The sequence below is a fragment of the Phasianus colchicus genome, chromosome 1, assembly GCF_987193195.1.
Source record: "Phasianus colchicus chromosome 1, bPhaCol1.hap1.1, whole genome shotgun sequence".
NCBI classification, from domain to species: domain Eukaryota; kingdom Metazoa; phylum Chordata; class Aves; order Galliformes; family Phasianidae; genus Phasianus; species Phasianus colchicus.
In genome coordinates this window covers 175,516,091-175,541,758 of record NC_143436.1, presented here as the reverse complement: position 1 = coordinate 175,541,758, position 25,668 = coordinate 175,516,091, and the positions used below count along the sequence as shown (strand labels likewise).

Below are 25,668 nucleotides of genomic sequence, written 5' to 3'. Positions count from 1 at the left end.
CCCCCCTCCCCTCTCTCTCTATCTCTCTTTTTTTTTTTTTTTTTTTGGAAAAAGAATGCTTTTTTTCCTATTCTCTTGACTACTTTACTGCAGTATATAAAAAGTAATAGCTTACTCTGCAATTGTGCTGGTCTCAGATGTTGCAGTTAATGTGGATTTTGTGATTGATCATCATCTGCTTTTCTGAGTCTTTCAGAATAATGGTTTTGAACCAAGGAAAGGACTTGAGTATAGAGGGAACTGCAGCTGATTTTCAAGATATCTAGGAAATATCTGGAACATGGTTAAAATCTCAATTTTTGTATGTATGAAACATCTATGCATCTACAATTAGATGGATATTAACAAAAACCTCATAAGGAAACGAGAGATACATATGCCTGTACTTATGCTTTATATTAGTGTATGCTGACTCTTTTTGCTCTTTCCTTTGCAGTAAAAAATATTCTAGGAAAATATATTTCTTGAGATGCAGTATTTTAATGCATCTTTCTTTTGCTTTTCAGAGAAACTGTTGTCGCTTCTACCAGAGTATGTTGTTCCTTATACAATACATCTTCTAGCTCATGACCCAGATTATGTCAAAGTCCAGGACATCGAACAACTAAAGGACATTAAAGAGTAGGACTGTCTTTAATGCTGTTATTTTTGAGAATTATAGTAATTTAATTTTATTCTAAGTAAAATTTTAATTGAATGAGTTACACTGATACATTGCCCAGTACATGTCAGTGGCAATTATTACTGTGAAACACTGTGGGAAAATGGTGTATATGCTTGTTTAGTGCTCTTTGGCACCCTACAGAAATACCTGCACCTTCTGCTCATCCTGACCTTCATTTCTTCTTTCTAATGAATTGGTTTCCTGGAGATTTGTAATACTAATAAAACTTCAGTAAACCACTTTCTAAGTGTGACTTTTTTGTCAGTAGTATTTTTATTCATGTCTTTGTTCATGAGGAGTACTGCCTTTCTCCTTAGGTGTTTGTGGTTCATACTGGAAATATTGATGGCTAAAAATGAGAACAACAGTCATGCATTTATCAGAAAAATGGTAGAAAATATTAAGCAGACTAAAGATGCTCAAGGACCGGATGATGCAAAAATGAATGAAGTAGGTGACACTATTTGATTGGTAAATGTGTTTGATTTTGACATTGCTCTGGAAATTGGTTACTTTTGTTTACACACCAACTTGAAGATGTCTTTTGCTATAGAGGACATGTGTTGTTTTACGTAGTGATTACGTTATTGCAGTTTAGATGTCAGACATGGTGACAGATGTCTTGTTTCAGTAGGATGTAATGGTTTGACATCATTCTGTTTCAATCTCAGCAACATCATTGAATGCTATCTTTAGATGTATGTAAGCTAGAAGTTTTACTCTTTTAAATCATCCCATAATGTGAAAGGGTAAGAAAAATACATACATGAGATTTCTGTATTATCTAGTTTGTATTATGTAGTGAATAGATCAAACTCTCATCTTGCTGTTGAGGTTTTTGCATCACATAATATGAGGACTGCACTAAAAGTAATGCCTCCTATTTTATGATGCTGGCCCATGATGGCAGAGGTGGATGTTGGTGGTATGGCAATAGAGGTTGAACCTTCTCACCAATATGCCATTAAATGTTGTTGCCATGTGACGGACGGCAGCAGAGGCGCAGTCTTGCCCAAAAAGCATCCAATGTGGAAGTACGTATGAAGCAAAGGTGTGTCACTGAATTCCTCCATGCAGAAAAATTGGCACCCACTGACATTCATTGACACTTGCTAAACGTTTATGGAGACCAGACAGTGGATGTGAGCACAGTGAGGCGGTGGGTGTTGTTTCAGCAGTGGTGATGGCATCGTGAAAGACAAGTCACATTCTGGATGGCCGTGCAGATTTTTGTGAGCATGACGTGGAGGCTCTTGTTCATTGCTGGCCAAAATACGTAGCCAATGGAAGTTGCTGGCTTTAAAAAGCAGCATTTTGAACCTGAGAATTTGTTCTGACAAAGTGTTACTGCGCTATTTGTATTTGTTGTAGTCTCCATGGAAATAAATAGGAGGCATTACTTTTGGAGTAACCTACGTACATAAATATGTCACTTTTTTTACTTTTCCCAAATGCATTGGGTTTAACTTTGTCTTCGAAACAATGACATATGTTAATCTTAAAATGTAGAAAGATCATGAAAGCCAGCTTTCTTTATCTGCTGGGTGTACAGTGCTTTTCTACTTCTGTGTTTTAGAACTTGGTGATACACTGTTTAATATGGATGCTGCTGTTAAATATTCTTTTCAACTCAGACCTTTTATAATCCTCTGCTCAAGAGAATATTTTCATCAGGCTTTGAAATGACCTTCTGATTTTTCATTTTTACTTTTTATTGTTTATTACTTACAGAAACTCTACACAGTCTGTGATGTAGCAATGAATATCATTATGTCAAAGAGTACAACATACAGTTTGGAATCCCCTAAAGATCCTGTACTTCCAGCACGATATTTTACTCAACCTGACAAGGTAGACCTTGGAGTTTAATTTTTCTTGAGATAAGTCTATTTAAATCTTCAGTAGTTGTAATGCAAGAGTTCTGTAGATCTTGTAGAATTCTCTGTATTATAATTAGTTGAAGATATGTGTTTATGTTTTTGTAAGTATTTGTTTACACACATTTTTCTGCCTTTGTAATTTTTTTTAGGAGATGTTATAGTTCAGGTTTAAAATTTCAAAAGTATAAATGATGTAATGAAAATCTCTTCTAGTACTACTTCCAAAATGTTTATATCTTGTTCATTGATTATTTATTTTTTTTATTCCTTCTTTATAGAATTTTAGTAACACCAAAAATTATCTTCCTCCAGAAATGAAGTCATTTTTCACTCCTGGAAAGGTGTGTGTTTGTTTATTTTTAAGAAAATTGATTTGTCTACTTTACTTTAAATAAATAACCAAAAAAAAAAAAACAAACAAAAAAACCCACAAGTTAATAATTTAATATTTAGTGAAGGAAAGGACGTACTATGGTTTTCATCTAGATTAATGCATCTTGTTCCTGATTACAGGAAAACATTTATCTGCTACTTTGCTAAAGAAGTAAAAGTGCAGCATCTTCATTAGCCTTAACTTTACAAATGAAGCATTAACTGTAAGCCAGCTACTTTCCAGTAGAGGTAGAATGCAAGTTTGGAAAATATATGTATATATTATAGTATTTATTTTCAAAGATGAAAGCCAATGTTTACTGACCCAAATATATAACCACTATATTGAGTGTGAGAATATTTGAACTCAGTGAGTTAGAAATCAATTTTTACTGGAGATACAGGAGTTCTAAAAAGGAAGTTTTGTCCTTAGATTTCAAATAGTCAGTTTTAAGTTCTCTCATCCCATGCTTGACAGAGAATTCTTAATTTCTGTCCCAAGCTCGCTGATAAGTTTGCTGCAACAACACTAAAATACAAGTAACATGGTTTTGCTATCATGAAAAATCAGAACGGTTGAGGTTGGAGGGGACCTCTAAAGGTCATCTAGTCCCAAAGCCCCTGGTCTCTCAGTCTTGTCTCAATTAAGAAACGCTCTTGAATTTTCATCATCTTGGTGACCCTTTTTGGATTGTCCAGTAGCTCTATGTTTTACAAGTAGCCTAATTTGAAATTCTTTTTCAAGTGAGGTTTTATATTTAACTTTCTAGAGACAGGTATTCTAACTGCTTTTTTTTTTAATAGTTCTGGAACTTTGCAAAAAAAAAACCAGCCACCAAATTTTTGAGCACTGAAAATATTCAATTGCTTTTTCGTTATGAAAACAACATGGTATGAAATTAGTCTAGAATATAGCTGTAGCGAGGAGCTATGAGATTGGGTTTGGTGCCTTGTGGTAGCAATGGTAATGGGAGGACGGTTGGACTAGATGATCTTGTAGGTCCTTTCTAACCTTGTGATTCCATGATTCTGTTGCCTTTCTGGGATGGAATATTACATTATGTGGATTTTAGTTAGGTGGATCTAAGCAGGAAACAGAATTTGAGGGCAGCTGTCTCTTCATTGTAGGCTCAATGATGAGGGTGGAACTGTTAGTGTAGGTTCTCTTTGTTGTAAGTCCCTCCTTAGGAGTTAATCCACTTTGACTTCCAACTTCTCTGTGCTTTTGAGCTTCTTCTGTATTCACTTATAAATCTCTGAAAAATAAATGCTCAAGGCTGCTATGATGTGCACGTTAAGCCTTTTCTTTATGCTGTCATCAGTTAGAATCTAATATTGAAGTATAGAACGGATCATTCTAGATGTTGTGAAATCTGGGGAATGGTCTTTAATTGTTCACCATTTTTGTAGGCAGGTGCTTGGCATAAAGGTCTATTCTCTTTAGGACTGACTGAACACTTTCAACTTTCTCAAAAGTAATTATGAGCTAGAGATATTTGGCATATCTGAAAGGTAATCCACTTATGTAACCTGAAGTTCACCATTGTCTGGAAATTTTGGCTCCTATTAAAAGCCTAACAATTTCCAAATCTGTGTATGAATCATTGGAGTCTTCTCTGGAATATTTGCTTTTAAGACCCTCATTTGTTCCCAGTTGAAGCTAGTGTGGTTTGCCATTACAGCTAAGCCACTTTAATGGCTTATTTGCTGAAAGTGCTGTCCTACTGCTGCTTCTGTTTTGCCAGTTGAGATGCTTATCTAATCCAAATGGTGAGCTGCTTCCGGCAGTTACATTAGCAGGAAGCAAACTTTAAAAGAAGTGCTGAAGTGACTTACTGCAAGGTCAGGTGACCGCCCAGAACTACCAGTGAGAAGAGGACAGTTATAAGTGTTGAGAAAATAATACTGGTTTTGGTGGCAGCTGGCTATTTGATTGCAAGTCTATCAGCTTCCTTCTTATATCATAACTTCAGTATTTTAATGTTTATTGTTTTGTGTTGTAATCAAAATTCTGATTGCAGGAAGTGAAATGTGTGAATATTTTAAGTACATGTTAATATTATCTAAATGCTTAGCTTAAAATAAAGGAAATATATTTTTGGTTTCAGCCCAAAGCAGCCAATGTTCTTGGAGCGGTTAACAAGCCTCTTTCGTCAGCAGGCAAGCAGTCTCAATCCAAATCTTCTCGAATGGAAACTGTAAGCAATGCCAGCAGCAGTTCAAATCCAAGCTCTCCAGGAAGGATCAAAGGGAGGTTGGTAGACAACAAAGGAGCTTTGATACTTCAAGTATTTTGTAATGGAAACTTTGAATATTTCTATAATGCTTTTTAAGTGAGAAACAGAATTATATCATTTTGAAGTGAAGTTATAATGGCACACTGTATAATGGGAACCACAAATTGAGCTTTTCAACAACAGAAAAAATTTTCTCTTAAAAAAAAAAAAAAAAAAAAAGGGAGGGGGGGAGGAGAGAAATAAAGAAAAAAGGTATTCAAGAACAATCACTTAAAAGAGAATAAAATCACATCTACAAGTTTGTGGAAGAAGGGAAGGAGGTTTTCATACATTTATATGTAGATCTGCAGATCCTAGGAAATTTGTAAGCTGCTGTAATGTGTTTACATGTCATAGAAAGAGAGAAGTGGTAGGCCAATATGGTGATGTAGTTTAACTTTCTCTTCTATGAATTTGTGCTGGACTTAGCAGATAAATGTTTCTAGGGTTTAAATTCTGTGATAATGGGAAGGACATACTGAAATATTAGAGAATTTGTTGTCTCGTTAGCTAGCTGTCCGTAAAATTTATACATTGTTTTATTTTGATTTTCTAGGTTACTGTCTTGGTATCTTTTATTTAACTGAAGGTCACATTGTTAATTTGTTTCACAGAGAAATCCAGAGGTTACACGGTCCCCACTATTAATCTTCTCACATTCATTCAACACTGAGAGAAAGTTATGTTTTGAACTAAGACTTCTCAGTTGATTCTTCTGTGAATATTTAATATATACTATTAATTTGAAAAGTAGGGCAGTGCTACACAACAAATACTTCACCACTCCATAGCAATTACACAAACTTGTAAGAAGTCATACAAGTTCATATGCAGAAATATATTATTGATTAAAGGCAGATTAGAATCCATCTTCATATCCAGTGAAGTGAATCTGAGACTACATCTAGTCTATTTTAAAAAGTCTCAGTGCAGCCTATTCTGTCGTTTTCGTGGTCTCCCCAGCTCACTTAAGTAAAATCAATTAGCATTTCGAGTGGTGATACCAAAGAAGGAAAGTCCACTAGAAGCAATGGTAATGATTCATTATGCATGGTATTTCCCATTCACTATGACTGAATATATTCACACAAGCTTGCATCCGTTAAGGTGATGTATAAAAACTGTCAGAACTTAGTGCAGATTTTCTCCTTATAGAAGAATGTCTTTCTCACTGTAGGCAGTGCCCAGTACAGGGAGTTGGTGTATCTAAATGCTACTTGTTTTTTTAATGCATAGAATATTTATTTACTGTTTAAACTCTGCACTGTTATTTAATAAAATAAAATTAAAATTGCTTTTTCCAGCTCCAGTGCAGATAAAGAGGAATTATTCTTGCAGTTTGGCTTTTGGGTATTACCTTCTACTTGTGGGTCTCAGTGTTTTACAAATCATTGCCCGCTTATACATATCTAGAAACTGAAATAAAAGTGGAACTGCTTTTACATATATGCTGCCATAAATAACTAAAGAAAGCTATTCTGACTCTGAAATCTAAATCTGCTGTTCTACCGTACAAACCTTACCATAGGAAAGAGCTTTAGTTGGTCTGTGGGGATCTTTGGTATGTAAAGGGTATGCAAATGTAAACATACACAGATCTCTTGTATCTCAGTAAGGCTTTTCTGTTTCAAAAAGATCAGTTGTGGTTTTTTATTAAACTGAGATGATCATATTAGCTTGTGATTGACCCCTTGCCCTTAGATGTTCTTGTTTGTGGTATGCCATGATAGCTGTAATAATCTGAGTGAAAGGTTCTTTCTGCCAGATTGTTCGTGGTTTAGGAATAGATTTCTTCTGTAGGTTATTCTTAATATAAATATATATTAAATGATTACCTGCATATATTATAATAATAAGGAGAACAAATGTTTATTGATTCTAGGCTTGATAGTACTGAAATGGACCACAGTGAAAATGAAGACTTCACACTGAGTTCACCATTACCAGGGAAGAAAACTGACAAAAGGGACGACTCTGATCTTGTAAGGGTGAGCCTTTTGGTTGCATTACAGACATTTCATTTTCAGTCACCAAGATATTAAAATAACAATGAATATGCTGATACTTAATATTTTTCTAACATGAAACTGAGGTAATGTTTTCAATTGCTGGGATGTGCTTAGAGGTGAAAAATGCAATGAAAAAAATGTTCAGTTTGGCTGATTACATTACCTTTGAGTCATACTGACAACCTGAGCAAGCTTTCAAGGTTGCCTGTTATGATTTGCAGGATTTTGAAAGGAGTAGATTGTGCTAGAGCTAGGTTGTTGACAATTAATCCACGATTAGTCTGATGTTTGGAATTCCTTGATGAAGTACTTGAAACATTGGTCAAGTTGATATCTTGCTTGGGCTTCTGTTTCCCAGTATACTGTAGTTTTTTTGTATGTATCTGATGGTTAGTGAAAATATGACTTTGTAAGAATTAATTGGACTAACTTCAGAATGTTCAACTACACAGGAATTCTGGGGGAGCACATTAACCTGTCTGAGATGTCAGATTGCCTTTTGAGGTTGTAAAAATTATTTTTGTAAATGGTTTACTTGCATGTAGCTAGCAAAATGGTAACACATCAATTATGGTGCTGATGTATTATAATGAAGTATTATAATTCTTACCTTTTTTGGTGTTGTGCCATTATTGATGTGAAGACGTTCTTTTCCAGACAACTATGTTGTTTTTCAAAAGCTATAGGAAATAGCAACAGTCTAGTCTCACATTATCTTGAATAGGAAGAGGGCATCCTGATTTGACACTGGATTTAGAAATTCAAGTAAGAGTTATCTGAATAGCCGTATGGATTCTGTTTTCTTGCATGTAATTTGTACAGCAGTGAAGGCAGAAAAAAATCAGGAAAATGGATGGTTCTGAATGATAGGTATCACAAGAAGAAGCTGTAGCATGATTTTAAATGTCTGTGCATTCTGTGATCTGCCTTAGACTTTAGGGCAGAGTCAGCTAGCTAACTGATAGTTATATATCAATAGAGTCTCACAAGATTTAAAATAGTCTTAATTCTCAACAAGCACACTGCCAAACTGTTCCAAGAGAACATTAAACTTCAGTGGATAGCAGAATGGTGTCATTGCTATGCTGATTTACAGTGTCAACATAATTCAGAAGACATTACACATATGTCAATTCGAAAGAGATTTTAGTGAATGACCATTAATCAATACCTTTGAGGGCAGTAGGCCCTCTCCTTACCAATTCTTACTGATGGACTTGCGTATTTCTGTGAATCAGCAATTCTCAAGACTCCTAATGAGAGCAGAGGAACTGATTTGGACTCCCACTAAGATTTAGGATTTTAATATGTTTACTGCAAGTATTAACAGGCTGGATATTCAGTCTCAAGCAACATTTACACATTATATCAGAATGCAGGAAAGAATGAAGAAAGTTATAGTTCTATCAATAGTTTGAATAAAAAGAAACTCATATATCATTAGTAAACTATTTTTTTGTTTCTTAATAACTTTTGGCTGTCATAATTGTAGTAATTTAAGTTATGCATGACACATTATGAATGAGATCAAATCTATTAAAACTTGATGGTCTAGAATGTATTAAGGATATGCTATATCTGATGTCACTGCTACTTTGGTTTTTTGGACCCTCTGTTCTCCTGTTAGGTCAGTTTGTCACATTTGAGTTGCATGGAGCATAGTTTTACTTGTCAGTAGCTTTCTATCTTGAACTTTTACTTGTCTCGAAGTGCAGATAACCATCCTATGCTGTAGTATTTTGTAGGTGAAACAAACAGACAGCATAACAAAACATAAAAACAAAACAAAACAAAAACAAAAACAAAAAAAAAACACAACTCTTTAAGCATAACATTTCATAATATAACCTTGCAATTTTATTTCTTACATTTGACTTTCAGCTTTAAATTTTTCAGATCAGTATTGCCATATATACACATACATTCTCTATGCTCAGAAATCTAAGTGGCATAACGTGAATTAATACATTAATGCTTACATAGAACTTCATTTATTTTAATTACAAGACCATTTTAACAGCTTAATTCAGGTAAGGGAAAGCAAGATAATAGTTGAAGAAAAAACTTCAACCTTGGATAAACAACTTCTTAAACAGCTTGGTTTGATATGTTGCATCAGCTGTAAATCTGAAGGGTCTGACATGCGGTAGTTGAGTGGCTGTGGGTTGAATTGATAACTGAGAAAAATCAATATAGTTCAATATTTCAAGTACTCCTAAGGGCATTTATATCTAATTTTGAATACGTAATAAAACTGCTTAAGGTAATAGATTCAGAATTCATTTTTGTTTCTTTGGAGCTAGGCTGCACCTCGAGTACTGTGTTCAGTTTTGGGCCCCTCACTACAAAAAAGACATTGAGGTCCAGAAAAGGGCAACAAAACTGGTGAGGGATCTGGAGCACAAGTCTTATGAGGAGCGGCTGAGGGAGCTGGGATTGTTTAGTCTGGAGAAGAGGAGGCTCAGAGGAGACTTCATTGCACTCTGCAATCTCCTGAAGGGAGGTTGTGATGAGGAGGGGGTTTGGCCTTTGGCCTCTTCTCCCAGGCAACAAACAGGACCCGAGGAAACGGCCGCAAGTTTTGTACCAGAGGAGGTTTAGGTTGGACATGAGGAAGAACTTTTTCTCTCAGAAGTGGTCAGGCACTGGAATGGCTGCCCAGGGAGGTGGTGGAGTCGCCGACCCTGGCAGTGTTCAAGAGGCATCTGGATGAGGAGCTACGAGATATGGTTTAGTGCTTGTGGTAGCAATGGTGATGGGAGGATGGTTGGATGAGATGATCTTGCACATTGTTTCCAACCTGACAATTCTATGATTCTAGGGAGCAGACTGTAACACAAAGCAGAATTTTAAATGGGGACCAGAAAGTTCAGGTTTTAAAGATGTCTCTATTCAGGATACTAGTCCAGATTACAACTTAGAACAGTATACGGGTTCTAAGGCTGTGGGACACTTTCACACCTGAGGGAGGAACTTTACTCTGAGACTCAGCTAAAATTGTACTTACCTGGTGAAAGCATCCTGCAGTCTGACAGATGTCCACAATTACTGCAAAAGCAAGTAGAACAGCCAATAATAAGATCAAGTTTTATCACTAAAATCATGAACTGGCTTAACATGTCGTCATTGTTCAAACATTTATTTTCTTCTAGTGTAATTCCTTGTCCTTCAATTTTTGTTACTACTTTTCTTCATTTCTCTTGTGACTTTTCTTTCTATTGTTCTTGACCAGGGTATGGCTAAGGTGGACAGAGATGTGTTTGAGTGCTCTCTTCTATTTTACTGCACAAGGGTGATATGAGGGGAAATAACATAGTTTGGTTTTAAGTGGCATAATCATCAATATAGATTAAGCTCCAATGGACCAAATGCTAATAAGTGAGTGTTTACTTAGGCTAAAATACAATAATTTTAGTTTGAAGTAAACATTGGTTTGAAACTGTGAAATATAGTAAATGTTTGGACATCTGTACCATTTTGTGGTTAAAAAGAAATGGTCATGGTTTTCATGAAAAGAAGAGGTATAAATCTACCCACATTTATTCAGGGGTGGGGGTTGATGAGGCCAATCTTCTGAACCTGTTAGCTGCATGTTGAAGTGTTTCTACACAGAAGAGCCATGAACTTTGTAGAGGTAGAGCTGCAGGGGTCAAGGAATAGTTTTTGTTTTGAAAGCTTATGATTCAGAATGGGTCCTACCTTTCTTTTAATATTTTGTCTTGCTGAGCAGAGCAAATATTGAGTCTCAGTACAGTTGTGGTTGCAGTTCTTTGGCAGCTACTGCTAATTCCCGTGCTTTCTTCTCTGAATATGAATCCAAGTTGCTTACCATCTCCTGTATCTAGTGCCCTGCCATTGCCAGCATGGAAACCAGGCGTAAGCACCCTGCAACTCACAGCAGAGTTCAAGCCTCAAATCCATCCTATCTTTATATTTTCCTATTGACAAAACTGCAGTCATGTACATTCAAACCAATTGTGTTTGCCACTGAGGAAACAAATGAGAAAGACATTATACACTTCTGTGATTTAATTGCTTATGTTTTAAAATAATCTTTCTTTGTGGCAATTATTGTGTGTGTATATATTTATTTTATACTCGTGCAAAGGTTTAGAAATGGACATTGTAGAAATGCTTGGTAGAATTTCATGTAACTTCGAGACTCTTTGTCTTGTTGGATTAGAGTTCTTCAGCTTCTGTGCATGTACCAGTTTAATGCAGTAATTCAGTTTTTTAATTTGAGATTTAATCTTACCTTTTCAGTCAGAGCTTGAGAAGCCTAGAGGAAGGAAGAAACCAGCTATCACAGACTCAGAAGAGAAGCTAAGCATAGATGACCTAAATAAACTGGGACAAGAGCAGAAGCTAAGAGGCAGTCAGCGGGGACGGAAGAGACCTGCAGTTGTTTCAGAGTCTGATGAAACACAATGGCAAGAGGAAAAAAGGCTAAAAGAAGATGTAATAGAAAGTGAGGATGAACAGAACAGTCCGCCAAAGAAAGGGAGAAGAGGACGCCCTCCCAAACCAAATAATGGGGGAACACCAAAGGAAGAACCAGTAGCAAAGTCATCAAAAAGGAGCAAAAAAAAACAAACGTCAGCAGCAGCAGTAGAGGAGGAGGAAGAGGAAGAAGAAAGGCAAACTGAAAACATTGAACAAAAGCCAAAAGGCAGGCAAAACAGGTCGACAAAAAGAGCACAGCAGAGGTAAGTCTGTCTTCTCGTAAGTGCATCTTTTTTTTTATTGTTTGACATCAGTTATAATTTGATACTTTGCAATTTGGGTCTTCCTCAAAACAGAGCAGAACCATCTGAATCTAGTACAGTTGAATCAGCACAGTCTACGCCACAGAACAGACGAGGAAGGTCATCAAAAACACCACCATCACAGCAAAAAAAAGTGTAAGTGGTGAATATTTTCTGAATTTGTGTTTAGTAAAATTTAAAATATTCCTCTGTGCCCCCAAGCAATCATTTGCTGAAAATATTTCGGAGTACTTTAACTTTCAGTTATGAAAATGAATTGCTGTTACTATTTCTAAAAGGTTTTCCCCAGCTACTTCTCCTAGAGCATCTCAAACTAGAGCAAATAGGCCATGAGTAAATTTAATGTGCTCAGGTAGCGTATATATAGCATTGCTCTTCTAGGAGAAAGGTCAGTACAACACATGAGGACCTTGAGGATAGGGCTTTATAAAGACTGCAAGGAATAAAAAGCATAACTGTTTGTTTTAGACAGGGAGGGAGAATCAAATTGTTACTCCTGTGAAATGATATGGTGAAGAGTAAATATATTCTGATTCTTCTTAAATTAATTTTCATTGACTTTCTAATTTGTGACCTCCTTATTTTAAGGTAACGTATAATAAAATGTTTTATGGTCTACAGAGAACAGTTCTTGAAAATTCTAAGGTGTGTTGAGCTACAAAATAAACTGTGACTAGTTTCATTTTCTTATGCTTGCTGTAAAAACTACTGGTATCTCTGCCTTTTCTTTAAATGTACATGTAGTATATGTAAAGCAGAGGTGTACAAGTGGACAGGAAAATAATAACTGGAACATGGAACAAATTTGAAACACACTTTTCCAGAATCTGGTAGTAAATTCCTTAGGGTGCTACTTAAACACATCATCATTCTGGCCTTTTTTTTATTATTTTGTTGCCAGTATTGTTTTTCTAGATTCTGGGCTTCTGTTGATCCTCCTGTAGCAGGTTCCAGATTTGCCTGTCCTCATCAGTCTCTTTTTTTCTACACCTGAAATCCTTGCCTGAGCAAGTTTGTATCCTCCATGAAATTCCAATTTCGCACCTTATTTCATGTTCTGGCATTTTGTACTCACAGTGCAAAATTTTCCAGTATTGTTTTCCTGCCTCTTCACCCATATGTGAGAAGATGAAGGTAGCCTGTGAATAATTCTCCTGCTTCCTTTTTGACTGTGTTGCTTCTGTCAGTCTTAGAAGGCCTCAATTAAGCTATTGATTTGTCAGAGGTTGCCATGTTGTTTGGTTGGTTCTGAAACTCCCACTGTACTTTAATTATGTGTAATTTGGTTGTTTTATTCTGAGCTATGGTTCTTGTGACTGAAAATTCCCTTCATATATGGTTTGAAGCTGTTGGAGGACAGTTGTTTTGAACCTGTATCACCCCCAATGAGGACTGAAGTGTATTGTCTGTCTGGAATGGAGTTTCTAGTTTAATTTCATCCAAGAAGTCATCTAGCTCGGGTGCATCAAGACAACTTCACAGACCAAAACAAAGAGTAGCAAAAGGCATGAATCAGTCATTTAATGTAGTCATTTAATTTCAAACTACACGAACTACACAAACCAAAATGGTAACATGAGTGCAGCCTTTAGTTTTAGATGCATATCCAGTTTTCATTTTCTTGTTTTTAGGCAGGGAGAGCACAAGGGGGCCTGATTCTCATTTTCAGCTTATGGTTAGGGTTTTTTGGGTGTTAGTTGGTTTTTTTTGGCTTATGATTCAGCTCTAATAACAAACAAACAAAATATAAGATACTGTTGATTGTTCTTGATTATCCTGATTAGGGTATTATTATTGCTGATTATCACTAGCTCTTAGTATGAGCTAGTTTGGAAGCTTTAGGTCTACTACAGTGTTAACTTCATAAATAGCAGTATGTGGGTTCTTCTAGGTCTGTAAAATAATATACATGCAATTATTCAAATTCTGTGGTGTATAAGTCACAGATCACAGATGGAAGAGACCTCAAGGATCATGAATCTCCAACCCCCCGGCCATAGGCAGGGGCGCCAACCTCCACATTTAATTCTGGTCCAGGCTGCCCAGGGCCCCATCTAACCTGGCCTTGAATATCTCCAGGGACACAACCTCCCTGGGCAGCCTGTTCCAGCACCTCACCACTCTCATAATAAAGAACTTCCCCCTGGTATCCAAACTAAGTCTTTCCTCCTTCAACTTAAAACCATTTCCTGATTTACTGTTGTTTCAGCTTTCCTTGCGCTGTGTCTGGTACTGAAGAGCAATACCTGTACTGTCCGTAGATGAAAGACATTGTTCACCATTGTATTCCTGGCATTTTATTCTGAAAGAAATTGGTTTCCAATTGCTGTTGTTCAGATTCCTATTAATGTCTACTGTTCTTTGTACAAATGAACTAGAAAAGCACACAAGGTAGAAATATTTCATAGACTGAAAACTTAAGGCTGCTGTTCTTATCAAAAGGAACGTTAGTTCTCTTGCAAAGCTGATGCATCTGCAGACCCATATAGCATGAAACTGATTTTTATTTTTCTTCTGATTTTTAGCCGTGCGGGACGTTCCAAACAAGCAGCTAGTAAGGAGAATGAATCCAGTGAAGAGATGGATGTATTTCAGAGTAGTTCACCTGTCAGTGATGATGTTCCCCAGGAAGAAGTAATGGAAGAAGAGGAAGTTTCCACAATCAATGTAAGAAATGCCTTCTGTTTTGCATGTTTTTTTGGTTTTTTTTGAGTCCATAGGATTGTCTTTGTATTGATGTGTTCAAAGACTGACTTCTCCTGTTCCCATAACTTAACCTTCCTTCTTTAAAAAGAATGAGGTAGTGGTGGTCAAATGTCAGTGTTGTGTAGCAGCACTGCAATGTAATTTCATAGGGAATCTGCATTTCTCAGACAGAAAATGTCAGTTTTTCTTAAGAGTCATAAGTTTACTGTTCTGCATAGCTTTTGTTATCTGTCTGATCTGCACACAGGTTCATTGGAATTTCCAGGTAATTCATATTTTTTCTTGTCAGCTAGATTATAATAGTGAGTAATGTAACTAGCTTATTTTTTTTTAATATTTGAAGAATTCAGGGTTGGTAACATAAATAAAATTATGTTGTCATTGATCAAGGCTTGTACTTACGATAAAAGGAGTGATGAACAATACTGTAGTCAGTTACTTACGCAATACTGTGAGAGAAAGCATTTTCTAAATGCATTTCCATTATAGACTATATTTATTCTTGATTTTTTCAGAACTTAGTATTTCTGTACAAATATTTAAAATACTTTTTCCCCAAACAGGTGCGTCGCAGAACTTCCAAAAGGGAAAGGCGATGAGTGAGCATGTAGTTGTCAGCCTTCCAGGTGAAAGCTTTGAAGAATGCTTTTAATATAAAGCTTGAGACTGAACAAAGCTGTTAGTGCACAAATGGGGTTGCTAAAAAAAAAAAAAAAAAAAGACAAAACCTATTTTACTCTTACTGCCCCTGCATTTGCAGTCCCTAGGTCACAAGCTTTAGCCACACACACTTTGATATCATTAACTGTGGATTTTTGTGAAGTGTAATGTGCGCTGGCTTTGTAGACATATGAACTAAAGAAGAAAACTGTAAATAGTTTTTTTAATGTTTCTGACTTCTAAAGTGCTTGTATAGCTTTTATCTGCAGCTTTAAACTGACAGTGCCCCACTGTTTATTGGATCTATTGATTTAAGAATGATCTCAAGCAATATCTGTCAGTGTTCGTATTTGTACTCTTGTTGACATTTAACTGTGAAAAAAATCAGTTGAACAAATAGTGCTACTTTCTTTTGCCACTATTTGTTGAGAAGAAATGCAATGATGTTTGTTTGCTTTGTGAATCTGACCTAGTGTTTACCTGTAGGCACCTACCTACCATCAGAGGTGCTAAATTACTTTCTTCTACAGTTGAACAATGTTGGATAGAATAACACGAGAGATGCAAATTGTGAAAGTTGTTTGACTTGTTTTACACCTCAGTATTGATGCCAGACTTTTCTGGACTTCTAGTGGCATTGAAAAATTCAAAAAAGATTTAAAATATTATAATTTTAAAAGTGTGTTATTAAATAATGTACTGAAACCCTACCCATTTTATCTTCCCCATCAGTTTTTATTAATCTACTGTATCAATAAAATTCTGTAACTGAGTTTTTAATAGTCTAGTATGTTAATGTGTATAGATATTTCCTTCTGAACATGATGTTCACAAAGAGCAAATTATTACTACATTATAATATGAAATCTGATATATAAACATTAGTGAAAATACAGTTCTTATTACAATGTAAAGTTAATCACAAAGAAAATTTTATTGATGCAGTGTGTCTTTATAAAGCTGTTCTTGAGAGCCAAGTGTTTTGTATTTTATAGTGAAGTTGCATGTTTATGAAAAATGTGCTGAAAATGGGATGTAATGTTTTTTTTGGAAACTCGTATCTAGCAGTAGTATATGGTAGGTTGCCTCATGAGAGAGCCTTCTGTTGAGAGTTTATTGTACTTTTTTCTTTTTTTTGTGAGCCAAATTTTTTTGGTATGAAGAGCTACGTTTTTGTTGAATGACTGCAGTCAAGCTGTTTGTGATTGCAGTCAAGGTATTCAAGATTTGAATGAAGCTCCGTTTTTATTTTATGCTACAGTAGAGAAGTTGTATTTGTATTTTTAGGTACAAGCCAGGGAGAAAAAAAAGAAATTGAAACAAAATTCTTAAGTCAACATCCTGTATGCAGTTTTACAGTTTACAAACTGTGTCTTTGAAAACCAAAATGTATAGGTTATTATACCTTGCTTTGCCAAGCACGTATTATAATTTCATGTGCTGTTCTCTCTCTGGTTCCCTACAGTTGGCAACATGTGAAAAAAATCAATTTCTAACTTAAGAAAATTTATCCCATTGAATAATGGAGCATTTTCATGTAATCCATCAAGAAATACATTATAATCGCAAGGTGACCTGTAAACATTTGTGGGATGAATAATAATACTGAAACATGGATTTACCGATTTGTGAACTTAGAATGTCACTAGTAAAGAAACCTTTAGACTTTTTTCATTATGTATTTTTTGTTACTGATGGAAAAAGGTGTTTTTAAACTAGATCGTTCTGCCTGTGCTTAATTTTACTCTCCCCCCACCCCAATATTCAGCTGTTCAACATTTACACCTGTTGGTATGGGGGAAATGCAGCCTAAAAAGGCAATTAGGTTTGGTTTGAATTGACTTCAAAATAGTTGGCACAACTGAACTGGCTTACTTAGGATTCAGCAGTGCAAATGCAGGTTGTTTTGTTATGGTTTTTTTTCCCTTTATGGTATAAGATGATTGAAAGCTAGCTTTATATTTTCCTCTTTGACAGAATTGCACTGAAAACGTTTATGGAAGATGTATCTTTGAGTCCATTTTATACAAAAATATGAAAAATTGATGTTGAAACTGCTGCAGACTCTTGAGGCTTTATGTGCATAAACATGGTTAGGTTAAACTTCATCAAATATTGATGCACATTACTGATCATAATGCTTAATGTAAATTTAACTATAGTTTTGCAATTTAAATGTTGATTTCTTGGGTTATAATGTGTCATTCATTATTTCTTGAGAAATAGGCACAGCAAATATTTCATTCTTATATTCAAGCCTCTTTTAAGTTCATTCTCATCTCATAAAGAAAATGAATATTTTATGTACTAACATTTTGAGATCTGCGTACAGTAGCTACAGTAGAGTATAATTATATATAAAAGATAAATTGCTAACATTCAGTTAGCATGCTCTTCTACAATGATAATGTTAAGTTTATAAAATGTACTGTATTACATTAAAAGATCAAGTTGAACTCACTATACAAGTTCCAGTATGAAATGTTTATGAGATTGCTGAAGTATCTTGCTGTACTTTGCAGCAAATTACACTTGTTTGTGTCACATTTCTTTTTCATGCTGCAGTGCAACAGGAAACTTTCTGTGATCTGTAGTTCATATGTAAAAAGCAAACTGACTGTAATCTTGATACTAGTGTTTAAGAATAATTTGCTATGATTTCAGAAGCATGGGGTTTTTTACTTTTTACCAACTCAGATTATTAATATTTAGCACTAGCTAATCCACTAATAGGAAGGAAATATATGAAATTGCTTGAAAGTTGTAGTGTAAATACACCTCTTCCACCTAGGGTACTCTAGATTCCTACATGAATTATATTTGACTCTGCCAATTGACTTTATTTTCTGGCAAAATTGAACCCTTTTTCAAATATTTTCATGTTTACTGTTTTGACATTTCAATCTATGTGAACAAAAACAGAATTTGCAAAAAAGCATTCATATTAAAGACACTTCCACTGAATATGCATATGTTCAATTTGTGACTAACGTGCGAAAATTTAGACTTGAAGATTAAATAATACTTCATTCTGACATAGCATTTGTCATTTGGTGTTCTCAAGAAAACCCACTTCATATACAGGTGTGAGTGCAATTGTATTGCTATTATATTTCTCATGTGTAGGTTTTGTCACGTCATCAAAGTCTACTTTTATGAATGCATACAGTATGCCTTGCATCCCGCAAGTTTAAATCCCTGTGTTTGTGGGGTTATTTTATCCTGTGCAAAAATAAGTACATGTATATGTTTGAATGTTCTAACACTTCTATATACAGGACATGTGATGGTAAGGGAGCATACTTGTATCTTTAAAGACGTGTACCCCAGGTATACAAAAGTTGGAGTTTATATATGGAATTTTTTAAAGAAACCTATCTGTTTAATAGTATATATATGTATTTTGTAGAGATTGATACATCTCTACCTCATCAAGGTAGGTACAGTATGTATTATATAAAGAATTTTTAAAAGAAAAACATTTGGATGTATTTCATGCTTACAAGCCAGCATGTCCACAAACAGGTGATGAAGACAAGCGCGTGATGGCCATACCGCTGTAGACTGATGGCTCTTTGCTTTTACAATTATGGGGACCAAAATGATCAAAATTTACCTAACCAAGATCTTTTGTCCAGACCTCCAGCAGGAGGAGCAGAAGAATCTGACTGGATTTCTGTTTCCTGTTGTGCTTATGGGTTGGCACTCCAGTCTTTGCATCTTTGTTGGATGTTGCCTTCACAAGAAGATGCTTACTAATTTAGATGCAATTTCTGAATACTGGCAGAAGTGACTTCTAATATATAACTAATAAATAACTTCCTGTGTTGAGAGGTTTTGCCAACATATTTAGGACACCCACCTCGTTGTGTACGTTACAGCATCTGGAACTCTGTTGCTAGTGGAAAATAATTAAGAGCCAGTTGTTGGTAATGGGGAATAGAAATACTGGGGTGAAGAATAAACAATTTGCTTTGAACTTCTTGAAATTCTGCTGTCTAAAAGATCCGACCTCTGCACAGAGTTTGCCAAGTGCCATTATGTTTGTATTGGCAGGATAAACGTAAAATAAATATCATACAGCGCTGTATGGAGTAACTAAAAGTTTCATACTTGCATTTTTTTCATGTGCCTCACTACAGACATGGTCTGGTTTTCAGCAGCACATTCATTTCTGTAATGATAATGTGTATTCTTTACAGATAGCAGCATCATATCTACGTATGAAGGAAAGAAGGCCTCTCACGTGCTCGTTTCCAGTCCTGCAGATGGGTATTTCAGTACTCATGTGATAAGTTTGGAATTAATTTTAACATAGATTCTTTGGAGGATGGCTAATGTCTCATGCAGTGATTTATTTGCCTAGCTGTGCTTCTGATGCCTCGCATACATGGATACAAAAGAACATGGTATTTTGAAAATCAAAGCAGTATTATTGAATACATTTCCTGCTTACTCAGCAGTAATTTTATTGGAAATAAACAAACTGTTTGCATGTCACAACTTTGTTACTTATTTCTGAACAGATCCAGAGAACTGAAGGTTAAAGATTTTGTTAAGGTTCTGGAAGACTTAGTGTTCTTGAATTTTTATTTTCTTTGGATAGGAGACAATCGCTCAGATTACAAGACATTGAAAAGGTGAACTTGGTAACAGTCTTATTAGTAGTAATTTCTGTTATAACACGAAGGAATGTGTTAGTATGAAACATTCTTCCACTAAGAACCTTTTCTTTAAAACATCGAAAAGAGAGAATGCCATACTGCTTTCTCCTAAAGTCATGACAATTGAAGTACTCTGATGGGAGCAGCTTTGGTTGTTTTTTTTTTATATTTGACATATATTTCAAGCTTACAGGTTTCTGTGCTTCCTGTAGTGCATTTATATTCAGCACAATTCTTGTAAACTAAAGATATTTTGAAGAAGAGAAGAGTTTTTAATCCATGCTTAATAAAAAAAAAAAAATCAAGGTGTTAATTTTAAATAGTGAGTTTTATTTTTTTATAGCCATATCTACAGATGTAATAATATATTACATGAATCTGATGTACCCCAACATTTCTCTGGAGCCTTCAGCCTACCATGTACTGAAAGGTACTGAAAACCGCCTTTGTATTTTCCTGGAAAGGCAGTTGCTGTTGTCCTTCTCTAAACGTTACTTCAGAAAGTAAGAGCTGGGAGAATGATGGTTGTTCTGTTTACCTTCTGTTTATCTGCTGCTATATTCTATGTGACATAGGTGAATGAAAAACAATGGTGAGTGGAGGTGTGCCGAATGAAAAATAGGATGTTAGAAATGAGTTATTAATTTGGCACAGAGATGAGTGAAGGGTAGGGAATCAGCAGATGATACTGAGTAGCTACTTTCCCATCACATTAGGTGAGCAGTGGTAGGAGTCTTTTATTCAAAATAAAATCCTACATGAGGGAAAGGAAGTTAGTGGGTTTTTTTATTTTTGTTGTGTTGGATTTTTTGTTTGTTTGTTTAACAGTTCTGCTCTCTTAAAAAAAAATAAATAAATAACAGGGGATATGTTGCTTTCTTTGGTTTGGAGGAAGAGGTTGCAATGCTGAAACACACGTAAAAGAATTGAGGCTAGTGCCCAAGTAGTGGAAAGTGGGGCTGATAGCTACTAGAGACCAAATTTCAATTGTAAAAGAAGTAGAATAATTATGAACAGAAGGGATTCTAACCTCTATAGATACAAATGTAAGGTAACATATCATCCATCTGAATGCAGCACTGAAAAGTAAGATGGGTCAAGACAAGCAGTTTAGAAACAGGAACTCTAAGAGCTGCCTAATAGTGCACCTGTAAACACTTCAGCTGCAGATAGCAATAATCAGTAATGGTGTTCCGCATACCGCCTCTCACTAAATCTTTCATCTTGGGCTGTTCTCTTCACAGCTTTATGCGAAACTTCAATGACCCAATCTTCTGTAGTCATCTTAGCAGCTTCTTTACATTTACCTCATGTATATAATGCCTTCTCCTAAGAGATGTCATAGCCCATCATTGCTACTTCAGACCCCCAACAAGCTGGGGGTCTGAAGCTGTCTTTCTTCTTTGAGACATCATCTGGTCACTGGTTGTGAACCAGCTGTAGATGTCATGCTGCTTGTTTCACAGATGTCAAATTGTGAAACAAAAGCATCCACCAGATTACTACCCAACTGCATCATACACTGGAAAATGTGCACGCAAGTTCTGTAGCTCTGGTGAAGCAAGCTGTACCTGGGGTAATCATACTTCAGAGCTGTGAAATTGTTTTCCAATATCTGACCAGCATTATCCAAAGGAAGGTCAGGTAAGGGCTACGTAAGTAGCTAAGTCGGGTTTATATTCTGTTTTGTATGAGGACGTATAGGAAGTAATGCCTCCTATTTCATTATGTTGGGCCATGATTGCAGAGGAGGATGTTGGTGGTATTGCAATAGAGGTTCAACCTTCCCACCAGTATTCCATTATGTGTTGTTGCTGAGATGGCAGCAGAGGGGCAGTCTGACAGAATGGTGTCTAACATGGAAGTACATGTGAAGCGAAGGTGTGGCATTGAGTTCCTCCATGCAGAAAAAATGATACCCACTGATGTTCATCAACACTTGTTGAATAGTTAATGGAGACCAAACAGTGGATGTGCCCACAGTGAGGCAGTGGGTGGTGCATTTCAGCATTGGTTACAGTGATGTGAAAGACAAGCCACGTTCTGGATCGCCATGCAGATTTTTGAGTGCAGCTCTTGTTCATTGCCATCCAAAATGCATAGCTAATGGTGGTGACTGTGTTGGAAAATAATATTTTGTAGCTGAGAACTTGCTCTACCAAATAGCATAGAATATATGTGTTGCTGCTGCATATCAGAGCCTTCATCACAGAACAATCTTGCATGTTCTACAACCTCAAATAACTGTTCTCAGTGTAAGCCATCTCTTGTAGTACTAGCTGAGGCCTTCCTCAGACAACTGGCAGAAGCCTTATATTCTGAGGCCGTGGTTCTTGGGGAGAACTTAAAGCACCAGAGGGTGTTTCCAGCCTCAGTTATTTTGTGATTTTTTATTACGTACTGCCTTCTAGGAAACATGATGAACACACTATTCCTGGGAGGTAATTCCTTAAGGAGTTGGGTGTTTGCTGCAGTTGGAGACATTTGGAGGACCTTGTCTTGTTGCATGGGGACCAAGGAGTATGGATATCTCAAGTTTAGCCATGACTCATCTACCATATACTGTCAAAGGAAAAGATATTGGTAGTGTTTTGGTTACTGCACTGTATAATCTTTGTTTTCTATCATGGGAAGACAAAGTTTTAGCTTCTGCATTTCGAGAAGTCTTGTTCTCCCTCTAAATTGGCCAAATCAACAGGTAATGGTCAATCAAAAGTATATCGAGAAAATTCCCTAGCTATGGAAGAAGTTTAACTCCTCCAACAGGGTCTGCATTCTCTGCCTTACTCAAGGAAAATGTTAAATGCAAGAAGTGCAATGGAGAGAGATGGTTTTTCACAGCTCTGTTTCCTTTTAAGTCAGCTGTTCTTTTTTCACTTCAGACAGCTGAGATCTTTTGCTTAGGATCGTGAGCACCATATGAGACTGAGGCATCTGCAATGACCAGAGCTGTAACAGAAGTAGGTGAGCTACCACTTTATTCTCCAAACGCAAGAAATAGTTTCTTCAACAAAAACTGTATTTCACTCCCCTTCACTCTGTGCTCTTGCTAGGCGCCATCAACTTATTTAATAAACCAAAATTCTTTAGCAGTTCTATGCCTTGTGCTCCTCTGTGCTTCTTTTTATTGCAAGTTGTGTGGTCCTTTGTAGTTCTGATTTTTCTTCTTCTAAGTAAACACACATTTTTCAAATGCTCTTCGCAAAGAAGTCTGTGCAAATTACTTTACGGATGACTGAATGTGACTAATAGTAAAAATGCAGCAAAATCTCATAGAATCATGAAGGTTAGAAAAGACCTCTAAGATCACCTAGTCCAGCCATCAGCCCATCTGCACCATGCCCACTAATCCATGTCCCCCAGTGCCACAACTCCATGTTTCCTGAACACATTCCAGGGATGGTGACTCAACTACCATGCTGCTGTAAACAATACCTCAATGTGTCTGTGATCCTGTTTGGTTAGATCTTATGCCATTTTAGTTTACTTCACTTTTCTTGATTTTTTTCTTGGTTACATTAGTAAAGATGTGCAAACCAAGCTCTGGGAGACTTGAGAGCTTCATGCTGAAATCAGTAGCTGAGAGGACACCGTAATAATGGCTTAAAATATGCTGGTAGTCTCCGAAGTTTAATTGTATCTTCATTCTGGGATTCCCCATGATTTAGGGTGAAAGATCCAACTTACGGTGGCTGAGTCTGGAGATTCCCACTCATGGCTGCTGTCCTGACGTACAGGCAGGAGGTCACAGCCTTCTCCAAACATAAGGAGAGGTGTAAGAGGACGTGTGTCTGCACTTTGCCCCTTTCTCAGGTCAGCAGCAGCTCATGGCCCTTGGGTAGGGCATTGGGCTGTGAGCGTGAGAACAGCTGTGTCCCAGCTCCTCTCAGGGAAGAAGAAACCTGCAGGAATGGTCTGACCTGCAGACCTCTGTTGGGCTCTTCTGTGCTACTCCACGCTGTAACTACATGGAAAATTATATGCTGTACAAGATTTATATTTTTTCATTAGTGTGGTTTGATGTGGGGTGTGTGGGTATAAGTGATCACATTCTGAAAGTAGTTCCTGCCACTGTTTTGAATGTCAGTATCTATAAATCCAAGCTTGATAACATGTGTTAGATTTGGCACTGTTTCTGAAGTGTTGCTTTGGATTATTGTTGATGTTGTATGTGTATTGAGTAGTTTTTGTTTATTTTTTCTTTGATCTAGGAAATTAATGTTGTCATTAAGAGAAACAAATAGGCTGTTTGACAAGTGTAAGGCTGGTTTATCAGTGTGGCTAATGGGCGTTAACATGAACTGCTTTATCCCCTGTGATTTTAAACCAGTGAAATTGCTGATAAGGGCTTTTGAGTTGGGAGAATAATTAGCAAGTTCGGTGCCTCAGTTTTTATGCAGGTGTTCTCTATTAACTATGCATTATGGATCATAAGAAATAATTCAAAAACATGGTATGTGAACAAGACAGCAGTGCTCAATCATCTGATTTCAAATTCGATCTCAGTAGAGTTTGTTAAAAACTTTGGTACTTCCATGATAAAATAAATGTGGAGGCTATGGAATCTGTATGGGAAAAAAAAAAAATAAATATATATATATATATATATAGGGCAAGGTAAGGTATATAAAGGAGCTTTAAGTAGATAAACAGTGTGGTGATTAATTTGAATGGTACTAGGTAGGATAATTGCCCAGGGAGGTGTGGAAGGGAGCTGCAGGGAGTGTACATTCCTGGGTACTCCTAGAAGAAGTTGATGAGAGATGAAGAATTACACAGAATAATTTAAATATTGGTTTATGCATTGGGTAATTTCCCAATGACTTTGTGGGTAAAAAGCAATTTCCACTTTTTAGTTGAATCTGTGTACATTGTTATTCTGAAGAAAGATTATTTTCTCAAAGACAATGTTTACAGTTTGCAAGATGATCAAACAGATGGTTTAAATTTGTTCTGATGCTCTGTGTTTTTTCACAGTCCCTTTGTGAGTTAAATAAACTTGAAAATGATCTGTCTAGAACTGTGTCATTTTCCAGACAAGACAGTTTATTGAGGACATGCCTGGCTTCTCTCTCCAAAGAGAACAATCCTCATCTTCAGTAATTAGCAATAGCTGTGATTCCTTGCCCTTCCAGGGTTTTTCTGTTTCTTTCTACTGTCCAAGGTGAGACTACGACCTCACTTCCTCCTACTGTAGCTTCTGAAAGCGGTCCCTCATTGTCCCTTGTCCGTGGACATTGTCCATGTCCTTTTCTCTTCCTGTTGGCCACGCCAATAGTACTGATGCTGCCATGTCAAGAGGGAGCAGTGAAAAAGCAGGGCAGCATGAAAAAGGTGCCAGAAGTGATATTCCCAGTGTGCTGCTGTTCAGAAGCGCAGATGCTTCCTTTTAGCATCCCTCCAAGTGTTCAAATCTCTTTTCCCTTGCTGACAAAGCACCTACTCTATAGCCTACAAAAGCCACATAGGTAATTTTTTTTTCTTTTTAAAGAAATGAACTTGTAACTGTTTGTCCTAGTTGATGTGAGTTTCACAACTAGCTCAAGTTTGCTCAGACTGGCTTGTTTCTGTCCTCTGTAACTGGGTCTGCAATCCCCAGTCAGCCTCTTGCACAGTGAATGCAGTTAACAAAGATATTTTAATGTGCCCATGGAAGCCCAGATTAAGCAGA

At 36.4% G+C, this 25,668-nt stretch overlaps 1 protein-coding gene across 5 annotated transcripts in view; it reads left to right on the top strand.

The window, feature by feature from the left end:
• PDS5B (PDS5 cohesin associated factor B) overlaps positions 1 to 20,298 on the top strand; it is a 105,845-nt gene extending 85,547 nt beyond the window's left edge. The window contains exons 26-36 of one of the 5 annotated variants that reach the window (XM_031615807.2): positions 507 to 621; positions 982 to 1,114; positions 2,396 to 2,515; positions 2,823 to 2,885; positions 5,025 to 5,170; positions 7,075 to 7,180; positions 11,465 to 11,907; positions 12,001 to 12,102; positions 14,493 to 14,634; positions 15,237 to 15,299; positions 19,536 to 20,298. In XM_031615807.2, the coding sequence (XP_031471667.1) occupies positions 507 to 621; positions 982 to 1,114; positions 2,396 to 2,515; positions 2,823 to 2,885; positions 5,025 to 5,170; positions 7,075 to 7,180; positions 11,465 to 11,907; positions 12,001 to 12,102; positions 14,493 to 14,634; positions 15,237 to 15,272 (1,406 nt within the window). In that variant the 3' untranslated portion in view covers positions 15,273 to 15,299; positions 19,536 to 20,298. Of the gene's footprint in view, positions 1 to 506; positions 622 to 981; positions 1,115 to 2,395; positions 2,516 to 2,822; positions 2,886 to 5,024; positions 5,171 to 7,074; positions 7,181 to 11,464; positions 11,908 to 12,000; positions 12,103 to 14,492; positions 14,635 to 15,236; positions 17,367 to 19,535 lie in introns of those variants that run through there. The other 4 variants (XM_031615806.2, XM_031615808.2, XM_031615810.2 and 1 more) reach the window with 4 other exon arrangements.
• Positions 20,299 to 25,668: the final 5,370 nt, after the last annotated feature.